Raw genomic sequence first — 22,002 nt, 5'->3', positions numbered from 1 at the left:
ATGTACCCACAGGTTGGGATGCACAGAACCAATCTCAAATGCAGTACCATTTTGGCAAGGCATGACAAGTCTAATCAAAGCATAAGCTCTCTGGGGAAGGTATGGTCAGCCAAACAGCATACACTTTGGTGCTGTGCATCCAGTTTTGGCATCCTGTTCAGCTTTAGGTGCCCCTCCCCCCAGAGAATTTATGGTTTATTAAGCTAGCTGTAGTTGACCACCCCAAAGAGCTTATTCTTTGATTTAACTTCTCCTTTGAACCGCCAACTCAGATATTAACCAAACCTAGACAGTGCTTTCCCTTGAACCACACTGGCTCCCTAGCTTCCTTTCGTCCTCTACCTATTCTACCCTTCCACCCCCTGCGCCTATCGTTTTTGTGCATATTTGTATATAGCTATTCCAGTTATTACTTGCCCTCTGCATGTGTTATTTAGTATTTTAAATTGGTTATCTGTCTCCTTCTCCTCTTACTCTCATTCCTTCCTCCTTCGCTTAACTGTTATTTGCCCTTGCCCACTCCTCCCTTTTCTAGCCTGCCCCTTCTCCCCCTTCCTCGTTCATTGTAATTTCCTTCCTTCTTCCAGTTAATTGTAAACCGGTGTGATGTGTCCTACAAATGCCGGTATATAAAAGTTCATCAATACATAAATAAAAAACTTGACATTCTCTGCCAAAAGGGGCTTGGATGCAAGAATTTTCTCTTTGGAGTGCGCACTTGCTGCTAGCTGAACAAAGTGTAAGCTCCCTGGGGTGGGCATCTATAGATAAACAGTATGCCAAAGTTGGAAGCATTGTTCAACCATAGGTGTCCTCCCTGAGAGCACCGGAAATTAAATTCTTGGTTCCGAGGTACAGTAAACTCACACTTCTGGTGGCCAAAGTTATTCTATTTTTGTGCCTAGTGTGATAGAAGTAGCAAGATATTACCACACTGGCATCAGCAGACCACCAGAGTGGCCACCAGAATTGTGAGTTAAATTTTACTCCTGCTCTGACCAAAGAGTTAAATTTCCAGCATTAATAAAATGTGCTTTAAGCTGTCAGCCCTTTAACGTACCTCCCTGCATAGTTGAGAAGTAGCTAATGCCTTCTTTTACAAGGGATTTGCATGCATGTACTCTTAAGATTTGAACACCCAGAACATAGGTTAGAATCCAAGTTTACTCATAAACATTGTGCATGTTTTATGCATCAAGTACAGGTTCAGTCCCATAGACTATAACACTAGCAGTAGAAAAGTTACTTCACCTCTGATCAGGAGTTAAATTTCCAGCATTAAGACATGAGTAAAGCATATCACCTCTGCACTGGGAAGTAATAGTTAATGTCTTCATTAACATGGGTTTCGCATGGATGAGTGCTAATTTGCGCACATTTTTTTGTGCATAAAATGCCTTGTTTCATCTGGGTATGGTCTACGCATAAGAATGTATGCAAAACCACGTGCTGATGTGTGAACGCAGCCTAGTGCACCTTATTACATCAGAGATTGAATAAGTAGTCCTCGCCTGCTGACCACTGTTGTGGACATTCTTGGCCTACAATAGGGATGTGCACTGTACTGTATCGGCCTGCAAGAGAGGAACAGGTCTGGGGGCAGGCTCGAACCGAGCTTCCCAATGAGAATGGACCGACCCATCTACAGGAAGAGGAAATAGGGGGTCGACTTTCCCTCTTCTTCCAACGATGGGTCGAAATCATGTCGGACAAATGGGTACTAAACATCATTCGAAAAGGTTACTCTCTGGAGTTTCGCAGCATCCCTCGGGACAAATTTATGATATCACCCTGCCATTCCCATTCCAAGAGACTGGCAGACCCATCTTGGACCTCAAGAACGTCAACCATCATCTGCGGATACTACACTTCCGCATGGAGACTCTCCGCTCCCTAATAATGGCAGTACAACCAGGAGAGTTTCTAACCTCCCTGGACCTCTCCGAAGCCTACCTTCACATCCTAGTCCATCAAGACCACCAGCGTTTTCTACACTTTGCAGTACTGGGACACCATTACCAGTTCCGAGTGCTACCTTTCGGCCTGGCAACCACCCCAGAACATTTTCCAAAATGATGGTGGTCGTGGCAGCAACATCGAGGAAGGAAGGCTTAGTGCACCCTTACTTGGACGACTGACTGATCAGGGCAAAGTCTTCGGAAATGAGCCTGCAGGTAACCAGCAGAGTCGAGTACCTACTGCAGGAACTCGGTTGGGTCGTGAACACGGTCAAGAGCAGTCTGCAGCCCTCTCAGTCCTTAGAGTACCTGGGGGCCTGTTTCAACACCAAACAGAACAAGGTCTTCCTCCCTCCCCCGAGGAGGAGAAGACTGGAGCAATTGCGACGATTGATGACCCCTACGCGCCCCAAGGTATGGGACTATCTACAAGTACTCGAGCTCATGGCATCAACCCTGGAGGTCGTACCACGGGCAAGGGCTCACATGCGAGCACTTCAATGCTCCTTACTGTCACGCTGGAGCTCACTGTCCCAAGACTACTCAATTTGCCTCCACCTATCAGCAGAGGTATGTTCTCAGCTTCAGTGGTGGCTACAGGAAGACCACTTAAGCAGAGGAGTAAGCCTATCCCCACCGAACTGGATCATGCTCACCACAGACTCGAGCCTCCGAGGGTGACCACCCCTAAAGTGGCCAGTTTCCCTATGGAACCTCAATCTTATATTGGACTTTCTAGCGGGGCTTTATTCAGACCAATGCGCAGTCTGTCACTACGCCTCTTAACATTGAAGATGGTATTCCTGGTGGCAATATGTTCAGCCTGTTGCATCTCTGAGCTACAGGCACTATCCTGTTGGGACCCATTCCTTAGGTTCACTCCAGGAATGATACAGCCTTCTTCGCGATCTAAATTTTGGCAGACTGCTAGTACGATACTTGGAACAATCTGAACCGGTGCGCAAAACGGATCGCTTATTTGTTCTCCTCAGCGGGAAGAATCAAGGTGAAGCAGCCTCGCGAGCGACCATAGCTCACTGGATCAAGGAAGTAATCAAGGCAGCCTACATAGAGGCAGGAAGGCCCTTACCCCTGCAGGTTAAGGCTCATTCTACTAGGGCCAGGCAGTATCTTGGGCAGAAGCCAAACTGCTGTCGCCCATTGAGATCTGTCGAGCGGCGACGTGGTCCTCCCTACACACCTTCTCCAGGTTCTACCGCCTGGATGTCCAGGCCCGAGAAGACGCAGCCTTCGCAAGGGCAGTACTAGGTGGGCCACGGGCAGCCTCCCGCCCTGTCAGGGAATAGCTTTTGTACATCCCACTGGTCCTGAGTCCATCTGGCTATATGCTAGGAAATGGAGAAATTACTTACCTGATAATTTCGTTTTCCTTAGTGTAGACAGATGGACTTGGCATCCCGCCCACGGCTGCCCAGGAAAAGCACCAAGGAAGAACCTGAAAAGCGAACCTCGATGCTATACAAATACGGGTAAGCTAACTCCTACCCCTAGTCCAGGGCACCTGCATTATGACTGGTATTAGCGTTACGCTGGTTAAGAGCACTGGCGGTCTCCACGTTGAATCAAGTTTTAATCAAGTTTGTTGTAGTTAGCCAATATATATATGTCCACGATGGCTTTTCGAGGAGGATGCTGAGGTCACTACAGGGGTATATCCAGGGCAGGAGTGGGCAATTAATTTTCCCATGGGGCCGCATGAGAAATTGGGATGGTTTTAGAGGGCCGGACTAATATAATTAACTCAGTTCTCAATAGCCCTACTTATGAAAAGACAGCAGTTTACCACCAATGCATGTCCTCTGAGAAAACGCAACAAATAAGACCGATACAAACGCTTACATGCTAGCAAACTATCTCATCTCGGTAACAGACACAGAACCGACCTAACATACTCCCAGGATATGTAGTAATGCACATAAACTAATCCGCACACAGTTACACCTGTATTATGGAATACACTCAAACAGGAGCAACCCTATCTATGAAAAGGCAACACTACAAATATTAAATCAGGTCCTAAAAACCAATACACCTCTTATTAGGAAAACAGAACTAGCAAGCACTATAGATCCCCACACAGAAATAATTGTAAAACTATACTAATAAGCAGAATAAATGTTTCAAAACAGCTATGAACAGAATAACATCCAACAATTAAAAACTCATAAAAACTATTAAACATTCTCCAAACACCAATAAAATATTTCAAAAAAGCAGACATCACACAATTAAAATGGCAGTCAAGAAAAATAAACTTAAAGCCACCTTTACTTACCCCCTCCAGCAGCTCTCCTACTCCCCTTCCCTGCAGGCCGTGGCACACACCAGAAGCAGCAGTAGAAGCTAAGCTCTATACTTATGGTCCTCTTCCTTAGTGCCCATGTCTCTCACACACACACCATACCAGTCATGCCCCCATGACCAGTTTCTGTCTCTCACACACCAATCATCTCCCAAACAGTCTTTGGCACACACACACACCAGTCACCTTCCTGAACAGTTTCTCTCATGCCATACACACACAGGCTTCCCACGCCCGTGTTCTACTTACATATATGGTCTTCTCACTCTCATAATCACTTTCTCTGTCTCTCTCTCTCTCTCTCTCTCTCTCTCTCTCACACACACACACACACTCACTCACCAGTCTCTCACTCCCATGCTTGTTCTCTCCACATGCACAGGCTTCTCATTTCCATAATCACTTTCTTTCTCTCTCTCACACACACACCAGTCTCTCACTCCCATGTTCTCTTTCAGATATACAGGCTTCTCCCTCCCATGATGTGTCTCACACACACCCAGGTTTCTCACTCCCATGCTCACTCTTCACATGCACAGGCTTCTCATTCCCATAATCACTTTATTTCTCTCTCTCTCACACACACACACACACACCAGTCACCTGATCTCACTCATGCATACACACCCACACAGGCTTCCCACTCCCAAGTTCTCTTTCAGATATACAGGCTTCTCCCTCCCATGCTGTGTCTCACACACACCCAGGTTTCTCACTCTCATGCTCACTCTCTTCACATGCACAGGCTTCTCATGCCCATAATCACTTTCTCTCTGTTACACACACACCAGTCTCTCTCATTTCCATGCTCACTCTCCACGTGCACAGGCTTCTCATTCCCTGAATCACATTCTCTCACATTCACACACACCAGTCTTTTTCTCTCACACAAACAGTCACCTTACCAAGCAGTCTCTCTCTCTCATGCATGCACACTCACCCAGGTTTCTCACTCCCACAACTCCAGGCTTCCTTAGCTCATGCTTTCCCACATACCCAGACTTCTCACTTCCATGCTTTTTCTCTCTCTCACACACACACATCAGTCACCTCCCTGACTAATGTCTCACACTCTCACATACACATCAGTCATCTCCCTGAGCAATCACTTTCATTGTCTCTCACATACACACACACACATCAGCTCTCTGACCAGTCAATCACACACAGGCTGGCTGGCTGCTTCTCACTCTCTCTTACTCACTTCCTCTTCCCCCCCCCCCCCCCCCCGAGCACAAATGGGAGCTGCAGCAGCCCCCGCAGGCCAAGAAAGAAGAATCCCATCGGTCGCGGGAGGCTCATGCTGCTGACTTCTTTCTCGATTACAGGCTGCTTCAATTGCTCGGGGACCGACGCTGCAGCCGACGCGGCACGGCTCCGTGTATCACTTCCTGTTCCGGGTCACGGGAGGGGGGGGTGCAGGCGCGGGAAGAAGAAAAGGCCAGCCGCGGGTGCCACAGCTTCTAACACCGCTGCCGTTACCGCTGGGCTTGAATGTGCTGACAGCCCAGCGGCAACGGCAGCGGGAGAGACCGGGAGCGCGCGCCGCGGACCGGCAAAAAACTCCCACGGCCCGGTCCCGGTCTGCGGACCGGTGGTTGGGGACCCCTGAAAAAAGACCACGAAAGGCGGAACTGTGACATACCATATTTTTCGCTCCATAAGACGCACCTGACTATAAGACGCACCTAGGATTCAGAGGGGGAAAATTAAAAAAAAAAAAATTTGTGCTAAACTGGCTCTGCGTCTGGGCATCTTATGGAGCAAATTAGGGGAGTGCATAGTTTTGTTTTTTTTCTCCCCATTTTGTTTTCGGGTCTGGGGAGGGCCATTTCGGTCCACTCCCCAGATCAGAAAACTTTTCTTTCTCTGGGAACCCCTCCCCCCCCCAAAAAAAAACCCCATCCCAACCCTTTAAATTAACAACCCCCACCCTCCTGACCCCCCCCCAAGACCTGCCGACTTAATTTACTACAACCCCCCACCCTCCTGACCCCCCCCAAGACCTGCCGACTTAATTTACTACAACCCCCCACCCTCCTGACCCCCCCCAAGACCTGCCGACTTAATTTACTACAACCCCCCACCCTCCTGACCCCCCCCAAGACCTGCCGACTTAATTTACTACAACCCCCCACCCTCCTGACTCCCCCAAGACCTGCCGACTTAATTTACTACAACCCCCACCCTCCTGACCCCCCCCAAGACCTGCCGACTTAATTTACTGCAACCCCCCACCCTCCTGACCCCCCCAAGACCTGCCAAACGTCCCTGGTAGTCCAGCTGGGGTCCAGGAGCGGTCCGGGAACGATCTCCTGGGCTTCGGCCGTCGGCTGCCAGTAAACAAAATGGCGCCGAAGGCCCTTTGCCCTCACTATGTCACTGAGACCGACCAATAGCAGCGGTCGGTCCCAGTGACATAGTGAGGGCAAAGGGCCGTCGGCGCCATTTTGTTTACTGGCAGCCGACGGCCCACGCCAAGGAGATCGTTCCCGGACCCCCGCTGGACCACCAGGGACGTTTGGCAGGTCTTGGGGGGGGTCAGGAGGGTGGGGGGGTTTGTTAGATTTTTTTTTTTTTTAATATTCGCTCCATAAGACGCACATACATTTCCCCCCCACTTTTGGGGGGAAAAAAGTGCGTCTTATGGAGCGAAAAATACGGTATGTAGGAAAGAAACTCGAGCGAAGGCATGCTGTCCGATTGGCCGGTGCTTGCCCAGCACCGGCCAATCGGGCAGCGTGCCTTCGCTCGAGTCACTCCCTCCCCCCCACCGGACGCTGTAAAAAAAAAAAAAACCAGTTCATTCTCCGCTCCCTCGCTCCCCGATTGGCCGGCCAATCGGGGTGCGAGGGAGCGGAGAATGAACTGCTGCCTTCCCTCTGCAAGGGAAGGCAGCGTGCCTCATTCCCCGTCTGCTCTCAGCAGTGGGCGGGCCGGTCACAGACCGTAGGCGGGCCGGATTCAGCCCGCGGGCCGCCCCTTGCCCAGGTCTGATCTAGGGTGATGTCAGCTTTGAAATCTGACTCCATCTGCTAGCAGAAGAGCACATAACCCACTGGTCCGGAGTCCATCTGTCTACACTAAGGAAAACAAAATTATCAGGTAAGTAATTTCTCCAGTGTAGGATAGTATACGCTGAAATGGGAAAATGTATGTTTTACTGTGTGTTTTATTATGTAAACCGCCTAGACGGATAGACTACTACCCCATGGTGCGGTATTTAAAAACTTTTAAATAAATAAATGTGGGCTGATTTCATAGAAAAGCATTTCATGTAATAATATTTGTGATGTAAGGATAGAGAAAGAGATTGTAGAGTTATGGGTATTGATGCCACCATAACACCGAATATCCTGATTATCTGTGAATTTTTCTTAGACCCATAAACTTCCCTTAACCTTTTTTTGTTTTTACAGTAATCTTGGGAATTTTCACACAACTATATTCCTATAATTCATTTTTTGTGAATTTCTACCCTTACAGTGCATCTTATCAAGAAATTGTCTATAATATTTTTTTTATTTGTGTACTGTTTTGGTGGCCCTTTAAATATAACAATTACTCTGGCAATTAAAATACCATTAGTAAGTAATATGAACATAATATGTTGATATCCATAATGGGGCGGATTTTCAGAGCCCTGCTCGCCTAAATCTGCCTAAATCCGGGCGGATTTAGGCGAGCAGGGCCCTGCGCGCCGGTGCGCCTATGTTCAATAGGCCTACCGGCGCGCGCAGACCCTGGGACTCGCGTAAGTCCCGGGGTTTGGCGAGGGGGGCGTGTCGGGGGGCGGGCCCGGTCGGCGCGGCGTTTTGGGGGCAGGCCCGGGGGCGTGGTTACGGCCCGGGGCGGTCCGGGGGCGTGGCCGCGCCCTCCGTACCCGCCCCCAGGTTGCGTCCCGGCGTGCTAGCAGCCCGCTGGCGCGCGGGGATTTACGTCTCCCTCCGGGAGGCGTAAATCCCCCGACAAAGGTAAGGGGGGGTTTAGACAGGGCCGGGTGGGTGGGTTAGGTAGGGGAAGGGAGGGGAAGGTGAGGGGAGGGCAAAAGAAAGTTCCCTCCGAGGCCGCTTCGATTTCGGAGCGGCCTCGGAGGGAACGGGGGTAGGCTGCGCGGCTCGGCGCGCGCCGGCTATACAGAATCGATAGCCTTGCGCGCGCCGATCCAGGATTTTAGCGGATACGCGCGGCTACGCGCGTATCTACTAAAATCCCGCGTACTTTTGCTTGCGCCTGATGCGCCAGCAAAAGTACGCCATTTCGCGCGGTTTGAAAATCTACCCCTAAATTATAGATTTTTGCTGGAGTTTTTTGGCAGCTAGTTAAAGCTAGATATCAGGCTGTCCATTTGCATTTCTCTTCATAGTATCTAGTATCTTTGTGGCCGCTCTTTTATAATTAGGAAAGGCATGGTTGCTTGAAGGCAAGTTACATTCACTTACAGTAGATATTTCCCTAGGGCTTACAATTTAAGGGCCTGATTTACTAAGCTTTTTCCTGTAGACACAGAAAGGGAGAAATACCTTAGTGAATTCAAGCCCTGTTTGACCTTGAATCAGTGGAGACTGACATGACTTGCCCAAGGTGACAAGCATTAGTAGCAGAAGCAGGATTTAAACCCTGGTTTTCCTAGCTTATAGCCAGATGGACTCAGGACCAGTGGGTTTATGCTCCCCTGCCAGCAGATGGAGATGGAGCAAGCTGATGTCACAGTATATATAACCTTGCAGTGACCCCAGCTTGCCAGTATTCTGTCTCCGCAACACTCTACATAACAAGGACACTGCTCGTTATGAGGACATTTGTGCGGGCGCCGATCCTGAAGCAGTCTTATGTTCTGACTGCTCCCCTATGGTCGGCTCCCGTGTTTTATTCTTTATTATATATTCAAATCCGTATTTTATTTAGTTTTTATTATTTTACTAAAAAGGCCACTGCCCAATTCCCTCGACAGTCTCACCCGTGTAGCAGACCGACCCTTCACCTTAAAATTGTTTAAATGTTTATATACACTTGCTGAATGAGTTTTAACAGCTAGATCCAGTGAGGTTCAGGACAGGTCTGCCAGCCCGACACGGTCCATGTTTCGGCGGTTGCCTGCTTCAGGGGCTGCGGGGACTGGACTGGAACCGGGACTTTCTATAGACCTGTGGATACCATTATTATTATCTCTTAACTAAGAGATCTAACTAAGACTACGGCATCATACAGAAGGGGCTCCGCTAGTTGATCACTGGCGGGAAACTGGGCACTCTATACAGGATTTAAAAGTGGCAGTCATCTTTCAAATTAAAAAGCATCCAAGGGGAGGGGATCTTAATTTGAAATTGGAACAAATGGAACAGAGGTTCATTCATACGTGGAGCACAGTGGCCCCTCAGGGTTTGAATAAAGAAATAAATTGGTCCATTCTATGATAATGTAAATAATGGTTGGGCACGGCACGGACACGGACTTGGGCGAAGGTAAAATTGACAATCCGAGTTATTTACCCCGTAGTACAATCAACACAGCAGATCCGGGGGGTAGTCTCTTCCTTAGAGACTAGCGTGACTCACCTATAAAAGGCTGGGGTTGGTCCATAATGAAAATTAGGAAAATCTATCTCACCAGTAATGATAGTATGTACCACTCCAGCCATAGGTAAATAAAGTGATATTGTATAAAATATAAAATATACTATAAATTTTACAAATTTACAGATTTAGCAACAGTCAAAATAAATACATGTTTCACACCATATTAATAGTGATAAAAAAGCAATATCACACTTTTGCAAGCATCCTAGTGGAGCTTTCAATAGCTTCAATTATATGAAAAATTCGAAGTTCCTATATAGGTGATGTCACTTCCCCATGGCAGTAGAGCACCCTTGGTGGTCACACCGAGGATCGCAGGGAGACATTGTGATTGGCCCACGGTTTGACGTCAGAGGGTTATAAAACAGCTGTGTAGAGAGAGACGCCGGATTCGTAAGTGAAGGCGCCGCTCACAGGAATGAGATCACGGAGAAAAAACAGTGAGTACTTGATATAGCTCAAGATTGAGGTACCGAGATATTCAAACAATTGTGCATGAATTTCTTAGTTAAGAGATAATAATAATGGTATCCACAGGTCTATAGAAAGTCCCGGTTCCAGTCCAGTCCCCGCAGCCCCTGAAGCAGGCAACCGCCGAAACATGGACCGTGTCGGGCTGGCAGACCTGTCCTGAACCTCACTGGATCTAGCTGTTAAAACTCATTCAGCAAGTGTATATAAACATTTAAACAATTTTAAGGTGAAGGGTCGGTCTGCTACACGGGTGAGACTGTCGAGGGAATTGGGCAGTGGACTTTTTAGTAAAATAATAAAAACTAAATAAAATACGGATTTGAATATATAATAAAGAATAAAACACGGGAGCCGACCATAGGGGAGCAGTCAGAACATAAGACTGCTTCAGGATCGGCGCCCGCACAAATGTCCTCATAACGAGCAGTGTCCTTGTTATGTAGAGTGTTGCAGAGTCATTACACAAGGCAACGAGGTTAGTTGATATATAGTATTCTGTCTCCAGCAAATTGTGGACGTGCATCTCCTTATGGGGATTGCTTTGAGCTTTTTGAAAGAAATTTGAAATTCTAAATTCAGGAAAAGAAAACCCCAGCTCTCCTGTAGTGATACCTAAAGGTCCCTCCCACAGTTGAGAAATCCTGAGGCGATTTCCATGGTCCCTCAAAAGTGTTTTCCCAGTGTGGACTTAGCTGCTAGCTCAACTGAAAGGCAGCAGGTGCAGGAGGCCGAGCGCGGTGGTGTCGACAGATGCCCTCTCCCCCCCTGCAGCCGGAGACCATCTCTGTACTCGGCTGGTAAGCACTGAACTCAGGTTTAAAAAAACAAAAACAGCGTTTTACCTGAATTAGACAGAGGGGTTTTAGGACTTCCTCCAGTCTCCGTTCCCAGTGCGCCGTACCGACATTTGTTCCTGCTCCCATTCGAGTTAGGGAACTGAGCAGCCTGGCGGGTTGAGAGGCCCCTGGTGGGCTAGGCCCCATACTTAGGCTTTTTTCTTGCACACTGTGTGGTAGGCTACGGCAGCCATTTTTGTGCGCTCTTGTACGTGTTCTGCTGGCTGTCTTGTGTGTGCAGTGTGTTGGCTGTGTGCATGCATTGTGCGCTCATTTTTTTTGGGTGCACGTTTTACGCGCACAAACATTTTTACGTGCTTAACTTGGCGCACAGGTTGTGCATGCGCATTGCCGTGCTTTCTTCTAGGTGCTTATTTTTTGGGCACATTTTATTTTTGAGTGTGAGCTGTTCCAAGACTCGTTTACCGCAGCGATGGCGCCGGTAAGCAAGAAGCCTAAGCATCTTCCTATTTGTGTTGCCTGTCATATTAGGGCTTCTCAGCCTGACCTGGCTCCTAACCTGTGTCAGCACTGCTCAGATGCTCAGGGAGAGTTGTCTTCCTTGGATTTTGCTAAGCCTTGTCTCTTCCCATTTTGATGATGGGTTGGTCACTGCCTTGACTGAGGGAACGCCAGATCTTGGTTCTCCTTTGACTGGCTCCTCCACTGACAAGGGCAGTTCTGTGGGACCAGCTTCAGTTCCTTCTGGGCTTGGTCTGGACCCAGCTGCTTTTCCTTGGGTGGAATGTTTTCAAGGCTTACAAGCTTTTCTTCAGGCGCAGTCCTCCGCTTCCCCCATTTCTGTTCGGTCAAACCCTCAACTGGTGGCTCCTACCTCTTACAGTCCTTTGCTTAAGCACCAGGGTTTGCCTCAGCTCCCTGCAGGTGTTCCCGTCAGGAATCCGGATGGCACTAATGATGAGGTTGATCCTGATTCCCTGGAAGATGGGGAAATTCTTCCAGAGCTGGAACTGTATCGAACCATGTTGTGGTTCTTTCATAGAGATTTATTTGTTGAGTTTTATATACTGTCATTCGGTGCAGCCATCACAACGGTTTACAAGATTCAAACAGAATACAGATAATTAAACATTTGCTGATCATTGCAAAAATAACAATGGGAGGGATGTTGGGGGGGGGGGGGGAACTGGGGAAGAAATGGAAAGAAAGGGAAGGAGGATAGTAACGGTATTGAGATTTATTAATCTTAGAGGCAGTCTCTTTGTGTTGAGATGAACTACCGGCCCTGATTTCCCAGACCTTGAAACAGCTGGGTGTTCCTGGTTCAGAAGTTATGTCAGAGCTGAGGAAGACTCCCATTTCGGTTTCCTTACATAAAGCCTCTTGGTTTTTTCCCGGTGATGTATGCTGTCCAGGAATTGATGGATCTGGAATGGGATGCCCCAGAGGCAAATTTTTAAGGAGGGTCGGACATTGGAAGGCCTGTACCCCTTGGATTCAACTGTGAGAGAGCGTTTGCTTTTTCCCAAAGTGGATGCTCTGGTATGTGCCATGTTTAAGCAGACGACTATCCCCGTAGAGGGAGGAACAGCCTTGAAGGATGTACATTATAGAAGGACTGAGACTATATTCTTAAGCAAGCCTTTGAGGCAGTGGCACTGAATTTACAGATTGCCTCCTGTTGCACCCTAGTGATGAGATCTTGTCTGCTTCTCTCTCAGGAGGCTGAGTCTGGAGGGAATTCTGGAGCAGTTATGGAGCCTGCTGCCACCTTTTGAGCAGATGCAGGCTGTGATTTGCTCCAGACCTCGGCCAGAGGAGTAGTTTTGGTGATAGCAGTCAGGCATCAACTCTAGTTGCGAAATTGGTCAGCTGACACAGCTTTCAAAGCCAATCTTACCAAGATGCCCTTTAAAGGCTTACTCTTCTATGGGAGTGAGTTGGAGAAACTGGCCAGTAAGTGGGGCGAGTCTCTGGTGCCTCGGTTGCCGAAGGATAAGAAACAGTTACAGCGCCCCTTTGGTATGAGGGTTTGTTTCTGGGGTTCCAGTTTTCATCCATTTTGGTCAGTCTCAGGCCTTTTGTCCCCGGCAGCCCAAGAGAGGAGTGGGCTCGGGTGGTGGACCTTCCCAAGCTTCCAAATAAAGGTTTTCCGACCGACCTTCTGGAACAGGAAATAGGGGGACATATCTCTCTCTCTCTTATTGGAGGTGGGTCGAGATCCAGTGGGTCCTGGAGGTGATACACAAAGGGTATGTACTGGAATTTTGCAGTGTTCCTTGGGACATGTTCATGGTGTCCCGTTGTCACGCCCCACAGAAGAAGCAGGCAGTGGAGTTCATGCTTCAAAGGCTGTTCAGACTGAGGGCTGTGGTTCTGGTGCCCACATCTCAAAGTATGGGGTGATATTCCATTTATTTTGTTGTGCCCAAGAAGGAGGGCTCCTTTCATCCCATCTTGGATCTCAAGAGGGTCAACCGTCACATGAAGGTGACTCATTTTTGAATGGAAACCTTACACTCTGTAATAATGGTGGTGCAGTTGGGAGAATTTCTGACCTCCTTGGATCTGTCAGAAGCTTACCTTCATATTCCCATCCGATTGGAATACCAACACTTTCTACTCTTTGCGGTTTTGGGGCGCTATTCGGGTGCTGCCTTTTATTCTAGTCACCACTCCCAAAACATTTTCCAAGATTATGGTGGTGATAGCGGCGGCCTTGAGAAAAGAAGAAATCCTGGTGCACCCGTATTTGGATGACTGGCTGATTCGAGCCAAGTCTCAGGAAGAAAGCTGCCTGCTGACACTCCTTACTGCAGGAACTTGGTTGGGTGGTGAACCTGACCAAGAGCAATCTTCAACCATCTCAGTCACTGGAGTATTTGGGGGTCTAGTTCAACAAGAGACAGGACAGAGTTTTCCTACTAGAAGTTCGGATCCAGAGATTGATGTCTCAAGTGTGTCAGTTGATGAACACCAAACGCCTGACAGCGTGGTACAGGTACTCTGTTTGATGGCAGCTACCCTGGAAGTGGTGCTGTGGACAAGGCCCCATATGCTTCCTCTTCAGCGCGCTCTATTCTCGTTGGAACCCACAATCTCAGGATTATGCAGTTCAGCTCCATTTGCCGATGGAAATCTGTTCCTGCCTCCAGTGGTGGTTGCAGGAGGATCATCTGAGAAAGGGAGTTCCCTTGACCTCTCTGGTCTGGTTGGTTCTCACAACAGATACGGGTCTCCACGTTTGTGGGGCTCACTATCTGGAGTTAACGGCTTAGGGGCGCTAGAATGCCGAAGAGTCCCGCTGGAACATCAATTGCCTGGGTGCTATGGCTGGCATGCTTGCAGTTCAGCCACAGGCTGCAGAATCAAGCAATTTACGTGATGTTGGACAACATGACGACAGTGGCCTATATCAGTCGACAGGGAGGAACCAAGAGCCAGCAAATGTCGCAGGAAATAGACCAGCTGAAAGAATGCATAGAAGGTAATCTGCAGATGATCTCAGCCTCTCACATTGCAGGAAAAGACAACGTAAGAGCGGAATTTCTCAGCAGGAACAGTGTGGATCCAGGAGGGTGGGTGTTGTCAGCCGAGGCATTTCAATTGATTGTGGATCGCTGGGGCCTTTCATTCCTAGACCTGCTGGCGACTTCTTGAATTGCGAATGTTTCTCGCTTCTACAGTTGCAGGAAAGATCTGTGGTCCCTGGGAATAGATGCTCTCGTATAGGTCTGGTCAGAAGGTAGATTGCTTTATGCCTTTCCTCCGTGGCCCTTGCTGGTCAGGATAATTCGCTAAATCAAAGGCCACAGGGGGCTAATACTTCTGGCAGCCCGGACTGGCCCAGGCATCCATGGTATGCAAATTTGCGATAACTCCTCGTGGAGGCCCCCCTTCGTCTTCTGCTGCACATGAATCTGCTTCATCAAGGACCGGTTCTTCACAAGGATCCTACTCGATTCTGTCTTATGGTTTGGCATTTGAGAGGGCTCACCTGTTAAAACGGTTATTCCACTGCGGTGGTTGCCACTTTATTAATCCGCACTCACAAGTTCTCACTTCCTTGGCTTATGTGCAGGTTTGGAGGTTGTTGAGGCCTGGTGTGAGGAGCGGGGTGTTCTTCCTCATTTATTTAAGATCCCTCTCATTCTGAATTTTTTGTAAGATGGATTGAATAAAGGCTTGGCCTTTAATTCCTTGAAGGTGCAGGTTGCGGCTCTTGCCTGTTTCAGAGGCCTGGTGAATGGTGTTTCCTTGTCATCTTATCCTGCTTTGGCCCGTTTTTTGAAAGGAGTGAAGCACCTTAGGCCTCCCTTGAGGTTGCTGGTTCCATTGTGAAGCATTAATTTGGTGCTGGACATTTTGGCGGGCCCTACATTCTGACCACTGCGTAGCCTTTCCTTACGGTTGTTGACCTTGAAGACTGTGTTCCTGGTGGCTATATGTTTTGTGCATCAGATTTTTAAGCTACAGGCCTCGTCTTGCTGGGAGCCGTTCATTCGGGTGACTTCAGGGGCGTTACCGCTGCATACTGTTCCATCCTTTTTGCCCAGGGTAGTCTCGGACTTTCATTTGAATCGGTCCGTCTCCTTGCCATCCCTGGATAAGGTCAGAGATGAGGAGGAGTTTTACCTTTTGCACTCCTTGGATGTTAAGTGTCTTGTCATGCAGTATCTGGAGGTCTCTGAGTCTTTTCAAAAGACGGATCGCCTGTTTGTTCTCCATGGTGGGTATAAGCAGGGTGATCCGATTTCGCGGGTTGTATTAAGGGGGTGATCACGGCCGTGTGTTGGAAAACTGTTGCCTACATAGGTTAGGGTTTAATCCACTAGGGCTCAGGTAGTGTCATGGGCGGAGGTTAGTCTGTTGTCTCCTGTCGATATCTGCCGAGCTGCTACGTGGTCCTCCTTACATACTTTTTCCAGGTTTTATTCGTCTGGATGTGCAGGCCCGGGAGGACGCAGACTTTGTACATGTGGTGTTGACTGGACCCACAGGCAGCCTCCCACCCTGTTGGGGAGTAGCTTTGGTACATCCCACTGGTTCTGAGTCCAACTGTCTAAACCCTAGGAAATGGAGAAATTACTTACCTGATAATTTGGTTTTCCTTAGTGTGGTCAGATGGATTCAGATTCCCGCCGTCTGTTGCTGCATGAGTGTGTCAATAGTCCTCCTGTGGAGCTCTGGGTCTCACTGGTAAGTGTTCATCCAGTCCCTAGCTTGGGGTACCTAGAATCTTATGTGAGTTCAGTGTTTATGGTTGGTTGAGTACAGTTCTGGTTATCTGTAATCATGTTTTTAATCAAGTTTTTTTTGCTAGTCTGTTCACAGTTGCTTTTGAAGAGAATACTGGCAGGCTGGGGTCACTGCAGGGTTGTGTATATATATATACTGTGAGGTCAGCTTGCTCCATCTCCATCTGCTGGAAGGGGAGCATAAACCCCCTGGTCCTGAGTCCATCTATCTACACTAAGGAAAACGAAATGATCAGATAAGTAATTTCTCCAATCCCTAATTCTCAGCCTGCTGCAGTAACCACTAAACTACTCCTCCATGGGAATACTGTGTTGAATACTGGAAACCAAAGGGAAAGATGAGGTTACTTAGAAGACCAGTGCAAGGACAAAGCTTGAGAATTTTATTTTATTTCTGATTTAAACAGTTTCTATAGTTTACTAACATCTAATCTATGGTTTACAGGCTGGGGCTTTGGATCTGTTGAAAGAGCTTAAAAACATGCCCATGACTCTGGAATTACTTCAGGTATGTCTCTGTTTTGCTTATTCATTTGATATACAGACATGATTGTACCTGTGACAAAATTTAGCTCCTGAAAAGGGCTTTGATCTCCTTTTGAGATAGCTATTCAGCATAGACCTGCAAGGCCTTTTGATACATTGTCAGTCTGGTTCAGAATCTTGCAAAATGCCTGATGTCCATCCCCTTCCCTCTGTCTATCAAGTCTTCTAAATTTCCATCATGTAAACATTAGTTGAGGGTTCTAAGGAGCAGGACCTCCACCAAAGATTAGGAAGATTAGGTGATTGCCTAGGAAGGCATAAGTTTCTGGGGGCTGCAAAGAGCAGCAGCTACAGCAAAACTTCCTGTGGTCTTGACAGCCACATAAAGTTCCAGAACTATTAGCTGTTTTAATCACTTTGCCATCACATTTTTCGGTGTACGATGACTTTGTTTATTTTTGTGTTTTTAGGTTTTATGTTTCTTTTGAAGTGTAGACTCTCTTAGTGTCTATACCTCTGATAGGACCTGAACTTTCAGCTTTGTTTCCAGGGTTTAGCCTGTAGTACGGGAAACAGGAGGGGAAGGGGTGAGGCTGGAGCTGACAAAGTAGAAAAGCGCTACTTTTCTCCCTAATCCAGCCTCTTCCCTTCTGATGTTTCCTCTCTCCTCCTAGGTAGTAACAGGGAATAGAAGGGGAATGGGTGTGGCTGGAATGAATGACAGAACAAAGAAGAATTCACTTTTTGTCTGCAGATTTGTTTCTAGCTTGTGGTATTTGGTTAGGATTTGTCTGTATTCTGTGTGTAACCCTTACATGTGGGGCAGGGGGAGGCTAGGTCCCAAGGGCACACAAACTTATTTGTTCTCTTCAGGGCATACATCTGGCTAGCACCTACTCCCATGCTTAACTCCCTATCCCAGGGTAGACTCTTTCTGTGGGGGAAGCTTTTGCTTATGGCCCAGACAATGGTGTGATATTCCCCATGTGATGTAAGTAGCTGCATTCCAAGGCAGGTCAAATACATACACAGCAAGGGTTTTTTATACAGGAAATACTAACAATAGGTAATAAATCAAATACAAAACCTGTGTATATATAGTATTTTATCGTTTTTTTTTATTTTAACAATATCAAAAGACAATTCATTAAACATTCCACATGGTTTGTAATCTGCTAAATGTGGAATTTGTCATCTGTAATGTCTTTATGATGAGTATGAATGATTTGTAGGTATGTTATATTGTGTATGACATTATATTAACAAAGTTTTTTAGTGAATTGTCTTTTGATATTGTTAAAATAAAAATCGATAAAATACTATATATACACAGGTTTTGTATTTGATATATTACTTATCAGGCAGGACCAGGCTCTGGGTGTTAAAATAAAGTTTACTGATTTTGCAACACATAAGTTAAAGTCCAATTTGTCCATAATATTGAAGTTATAGCTGACTTCAGATGTACAGATGCGAGTTCCTTTTTAGGTAGGTGTCCTTTATTTCAGGCTTGTGGGTGAAACTTCCCATGGTGGTGGTAAGTGCACCCAGTGGCTAAAGAGGAATCCTATTGGAGGGGTCTCCCTCAATCACAGAGAAAACAGTCCTTCCTGAATCTATTTTATTCTTGGACACCCAGCCTATCCTGGTCCCATAAGCGGAGATCCGATTGAGGTCTCTCCATCTTGATGATCTTCTTAGTTTTGTTGTTGGGGACTTCTTTTGCAGGAAAAGTCATTAGAAAAAGGGGACCAGACTATTTCGGCTTTGGATTCCCTGGGGGAGGGGTGAGTCAGAAAAAATCTCCACACGAAATAATTGTTCAAAATAAATTTCTTAATGAAAAACTGGATACTTCTTCAGCCATCAAAATCTCTCTCAAAACAAGCTGTCGCTGTTCTTGCTCACCTAGAGAAGGAGAGTGGATCTTCCGGGTTTTCAGTCCTTTGAATTGAGAGCCCCGAAGGGGATGCTGGCCTAAAATCTCTCTAACTAATAGAAGAGGAGTGCACGATGAAGGTTCTCTTCAAATTTATGGTGCATGATGATGCTGGAAGGCCTTACCAGAGAGTTGTAAAAAGACATCCTCACTGATAGACTATCTAAAGCTGACCACCCAGGATACTAAAATGGCTGCACTAAATAGGATAAAGAGTGCAATCCAAGCCTTCCAGGTTGGGAGGGGCAGAGAGGGATGTGAGGGCTCTACACAAGGACCTAGGGCTATCTAGTTGCTGACACAAGGGGGCGCTACGTGTGTGTGTGACTGAAGTGAGGTATTCTGTTAATATGTTTCTGCCCCTTACAAGCATGCAAAATGTGGCTTTAGCTGGTCTTGAGTACCTTCAGTATGTCTGGGGTCTCACCAGACAGCTCTTTGATGTCAGGGTAGGGTCAGTGCGACAGAGGAACACCATTCCCCATTCGGGAGGAGTAAAGTAGCAGTATTAAAAATCTCTGCTCCCAAGAAGGTGAACTGCTGAGGAGGAGTAAGGATTCCAAGCCCTGGACTCCTGGTAGTCTTAGCGTCCTCTCCCATTGCTCTTGCTGAGAAGGTCTTAGAGAAGTTGAGTTAGAGGAGAATTCCAGGGTGGAAGTTCCTGGGAGAGCTATACAGGGGAGAGAAGATTCTTGCAGAGTTTGGTGGACCAGCTTACTGGGAGGTGCCATGACTCCATTGAGGGATCAAAGAAAGAAAAAAATATTTGCAAAGGGAAGGATTACAGCTGTCAGTCAGGTACTGGGAGGGACCAGGGTAGAAGAGGGTACCTTCCACGAAGAGCTGACCTGTTTGAGGGAGAGTTGGAAAGAGACTATGATTTTTGTGTTTGTGCTGTGGACTTTTGTTACAGTATTGGTGCGCTATCCTATGTGTGCTGATTTTTTGAACTTTGTGTTTTGCCACCAGTCTTGTCAGTAAAGTTTTTCGTTGAACAACAGTGCTGGACTGAGGCGTGATTTTTGGTGTGACTGACTGGTGTGCAGAAGATCCCCCAGAGTGAGTAAATCCTAAGGGCCTTGAAAACTTGTGTTCTTCCCCCCCCCCTGTGCGGGAACCCTGGGATGGTCATGGAACCTTGCATGGTGCGTAGCCCTCCCCGAGTGCCCCCAGGGCTCAGGACCAGAACGGGATGGGGTCTGCATGTAGTTTCTGTGTAAGGATCTGTAGCAGTCTGGCTTTTTCTGTTTTCCTAGTAGGAAGTGTGCTACACATACACTGAGTGTGTTTATTGCAAGGTTTTTATGTTACTTCACAGAGTACATGGTAATGAGATGAAGACAGGATCCATTTTAATTAAACTTCACTTATTAATCCTCCTTTGATACTTTAAATGTTTTCCTTCCTTCTCCCCAAATGCTTATTTGTCTCTGTCTTGACTAGATTGTAAGCTCCTTGGAGCACAGACTAGAGGTTTCCAGGATAGGAATCCCATTTGTATATAGCAGATTCCCAACCTTTTTGGAAGTGTGGACCCCTTTTCAACCTCCACAATTTCCACAGTCCCCCACATGGTTCTGTTTAATTTTTAACCACAGTTGTATGGCATATATAGAAAAGTTATTTATTTATTACATTATATTATGCACACCAGACTCATTCATAATATATAAAGCATTAAATAATGCTTACTAATATAAAATGAATACATATAGTTGCAAAGCACAGCGGTAAGTCTGCAATAATGTACTTGTGTTCAGTAACGTATGTGGTGTAATTACAAGCAGTCTACCCCTTGGGATCCTGCTAAGTATTTGTGACCTGCATTGGCCACCATTGGAAAGCAGATACTAGGCCTGATGGACTTTTGGATCTGACCCAGTATGGAAAATGTTAGATTCTGATATACCAATCACAACACAGAAGTCAAACCTCCTCTCCCAATATATAAATGATATAATATGGAGAGGGAAATTGTATTCCTAAAAATATTAAAAACAATTACCGTATTTTTCGGACTATAAGGCGCACATAAAAATCTACGATTTTCTCAGAAATCGGAAGTGCGCCTTATATATGAATTTTTCTGCTGCCACTCCTTTTATATTGTCTTTTTTTTTTGTTTCTTTTCTCTCCAACTTCTTCCCTCAAACACACAGGTTCTCATTCTCACATGCATTTCTCTCTCTCACACACACACAGGCTCTCACTGTCACATGCTGTGTCTCATACAATCATTCATATACTCAGTCTCTCACTCCCACATGCTGTCTTGCTCAAGCACAGGCTCTCACTCACCTCTAGGCCTCCTCTTCGCGGGTCGCCGCAGGATGGGCTCTGCAGTGGCCCTGCTACCGGGCCTCCTCTTCTTCTCGGGCCGCTGCGACTTGAGATTCGCAGCGGTCCGTAAACGCAAGTGCTGCTCCACGTCTGCACACACTGATGCTTCCCCTCCTTCCTGCCCACGCGGCTCCAGCAACGTTTACTTCCGGGGATGCACAGACAGGAAGGAGGAGGAGCATCAGTGCGTTTAAACGCGATTTTTTTCTTGGCGGCCGCCCACCCCTCGCTACGCCACTGCTGCGCCTTATAATCCGGTGCGGCTTATATATGAACCTGGACGCCTTAGCAGGCGCTCATTGATAATGCGCCTTATAATCCGGTGTGCCTTATAGTCCGAAAAATACGGTAATCAATATATGTAAATAAGGAGTAAGGTATCATAAGTAAAGTGCCTACTAGTGTCAATCCACCGTCTCCCGCCCACATAGGGCCACAAACGGTATCAGCTCTTATGGCACCATTAGTTGTAATCACGTACCCACTCTCTTATACATATATATTTTTGTTTTTATTTTTATTCTTAATCTTTTATATTATTTTATCTATGAAATCTCTAAAATTGCTCAGGTATAAAGATATTTTTCTTCCACAAGATACTTAGCTCAATCACTGGCGTATCGGTATCATATTTTCCGCTACTGTATCATAAATTATAGGTTGTTCCCAACACGGACCATGTTTCGGCTAAAAATAGCCTTCATCAGGGGATTTTCTTTCATCCAAATATTACAGCCTCGCCGCGATCCCTTCGTATCTCCATACCCTAAAGCAACGAATTACATAATTCATAACCAGCTTAAAATCACCACCACATAATAGTACCACAATCAAACATTCACACACAA

At 46.8% G+C, this 22,002-nt stretch overlaps 1 protein-coding gene across 3 annotated transcripts in view; it reads left to right on the top strand.

The window, feature by feature from the left end:
- Window positions 1-22,002, top strand: part of TCEA1 (transcription elongation factor A1) — a 174,820-nt gene that overhangs the window by 6,302 nt on the left and 146,516 nt on the right. For 2 of the 3 annotated variants that reach the window (XM_029591274.1, XM_029591275.1), the window contains exon 2: window positions 16,835-16,897. In XM_029591274.1, the coding sequence (XP_029447134.1) occupies window positions 16,835-16,897 (63 nt within the window). Of the gene's footprint in view, window positions 1-16,834; window positions 16,898-19,783; window positions 19,874-22,002 lie in introns of all 3 variants that reach the window. The other variant, XM_029591277.1, reaches the window with a different exon arrangement.

The sequence above is a fragment of the Rhinatrema bivittatum genome, chromosome 2 (assembly GCF_901001135.1).
Source record: "Rhinatrema bivittatum chromosome 2, aRhiBiv1.1, whole genome shotgun sequence".
NCBI lineage: Eukaryota > Metazoa > Chordata > Amphibia > Gymnophiona > Rhinatrematidae > Rhinatrema > Rhinatrema bivittatum.
Note: the sequence above shows the minus strand (reverse complement) of the source record. Positions and strands in the feature narration are given on the sequence as shown.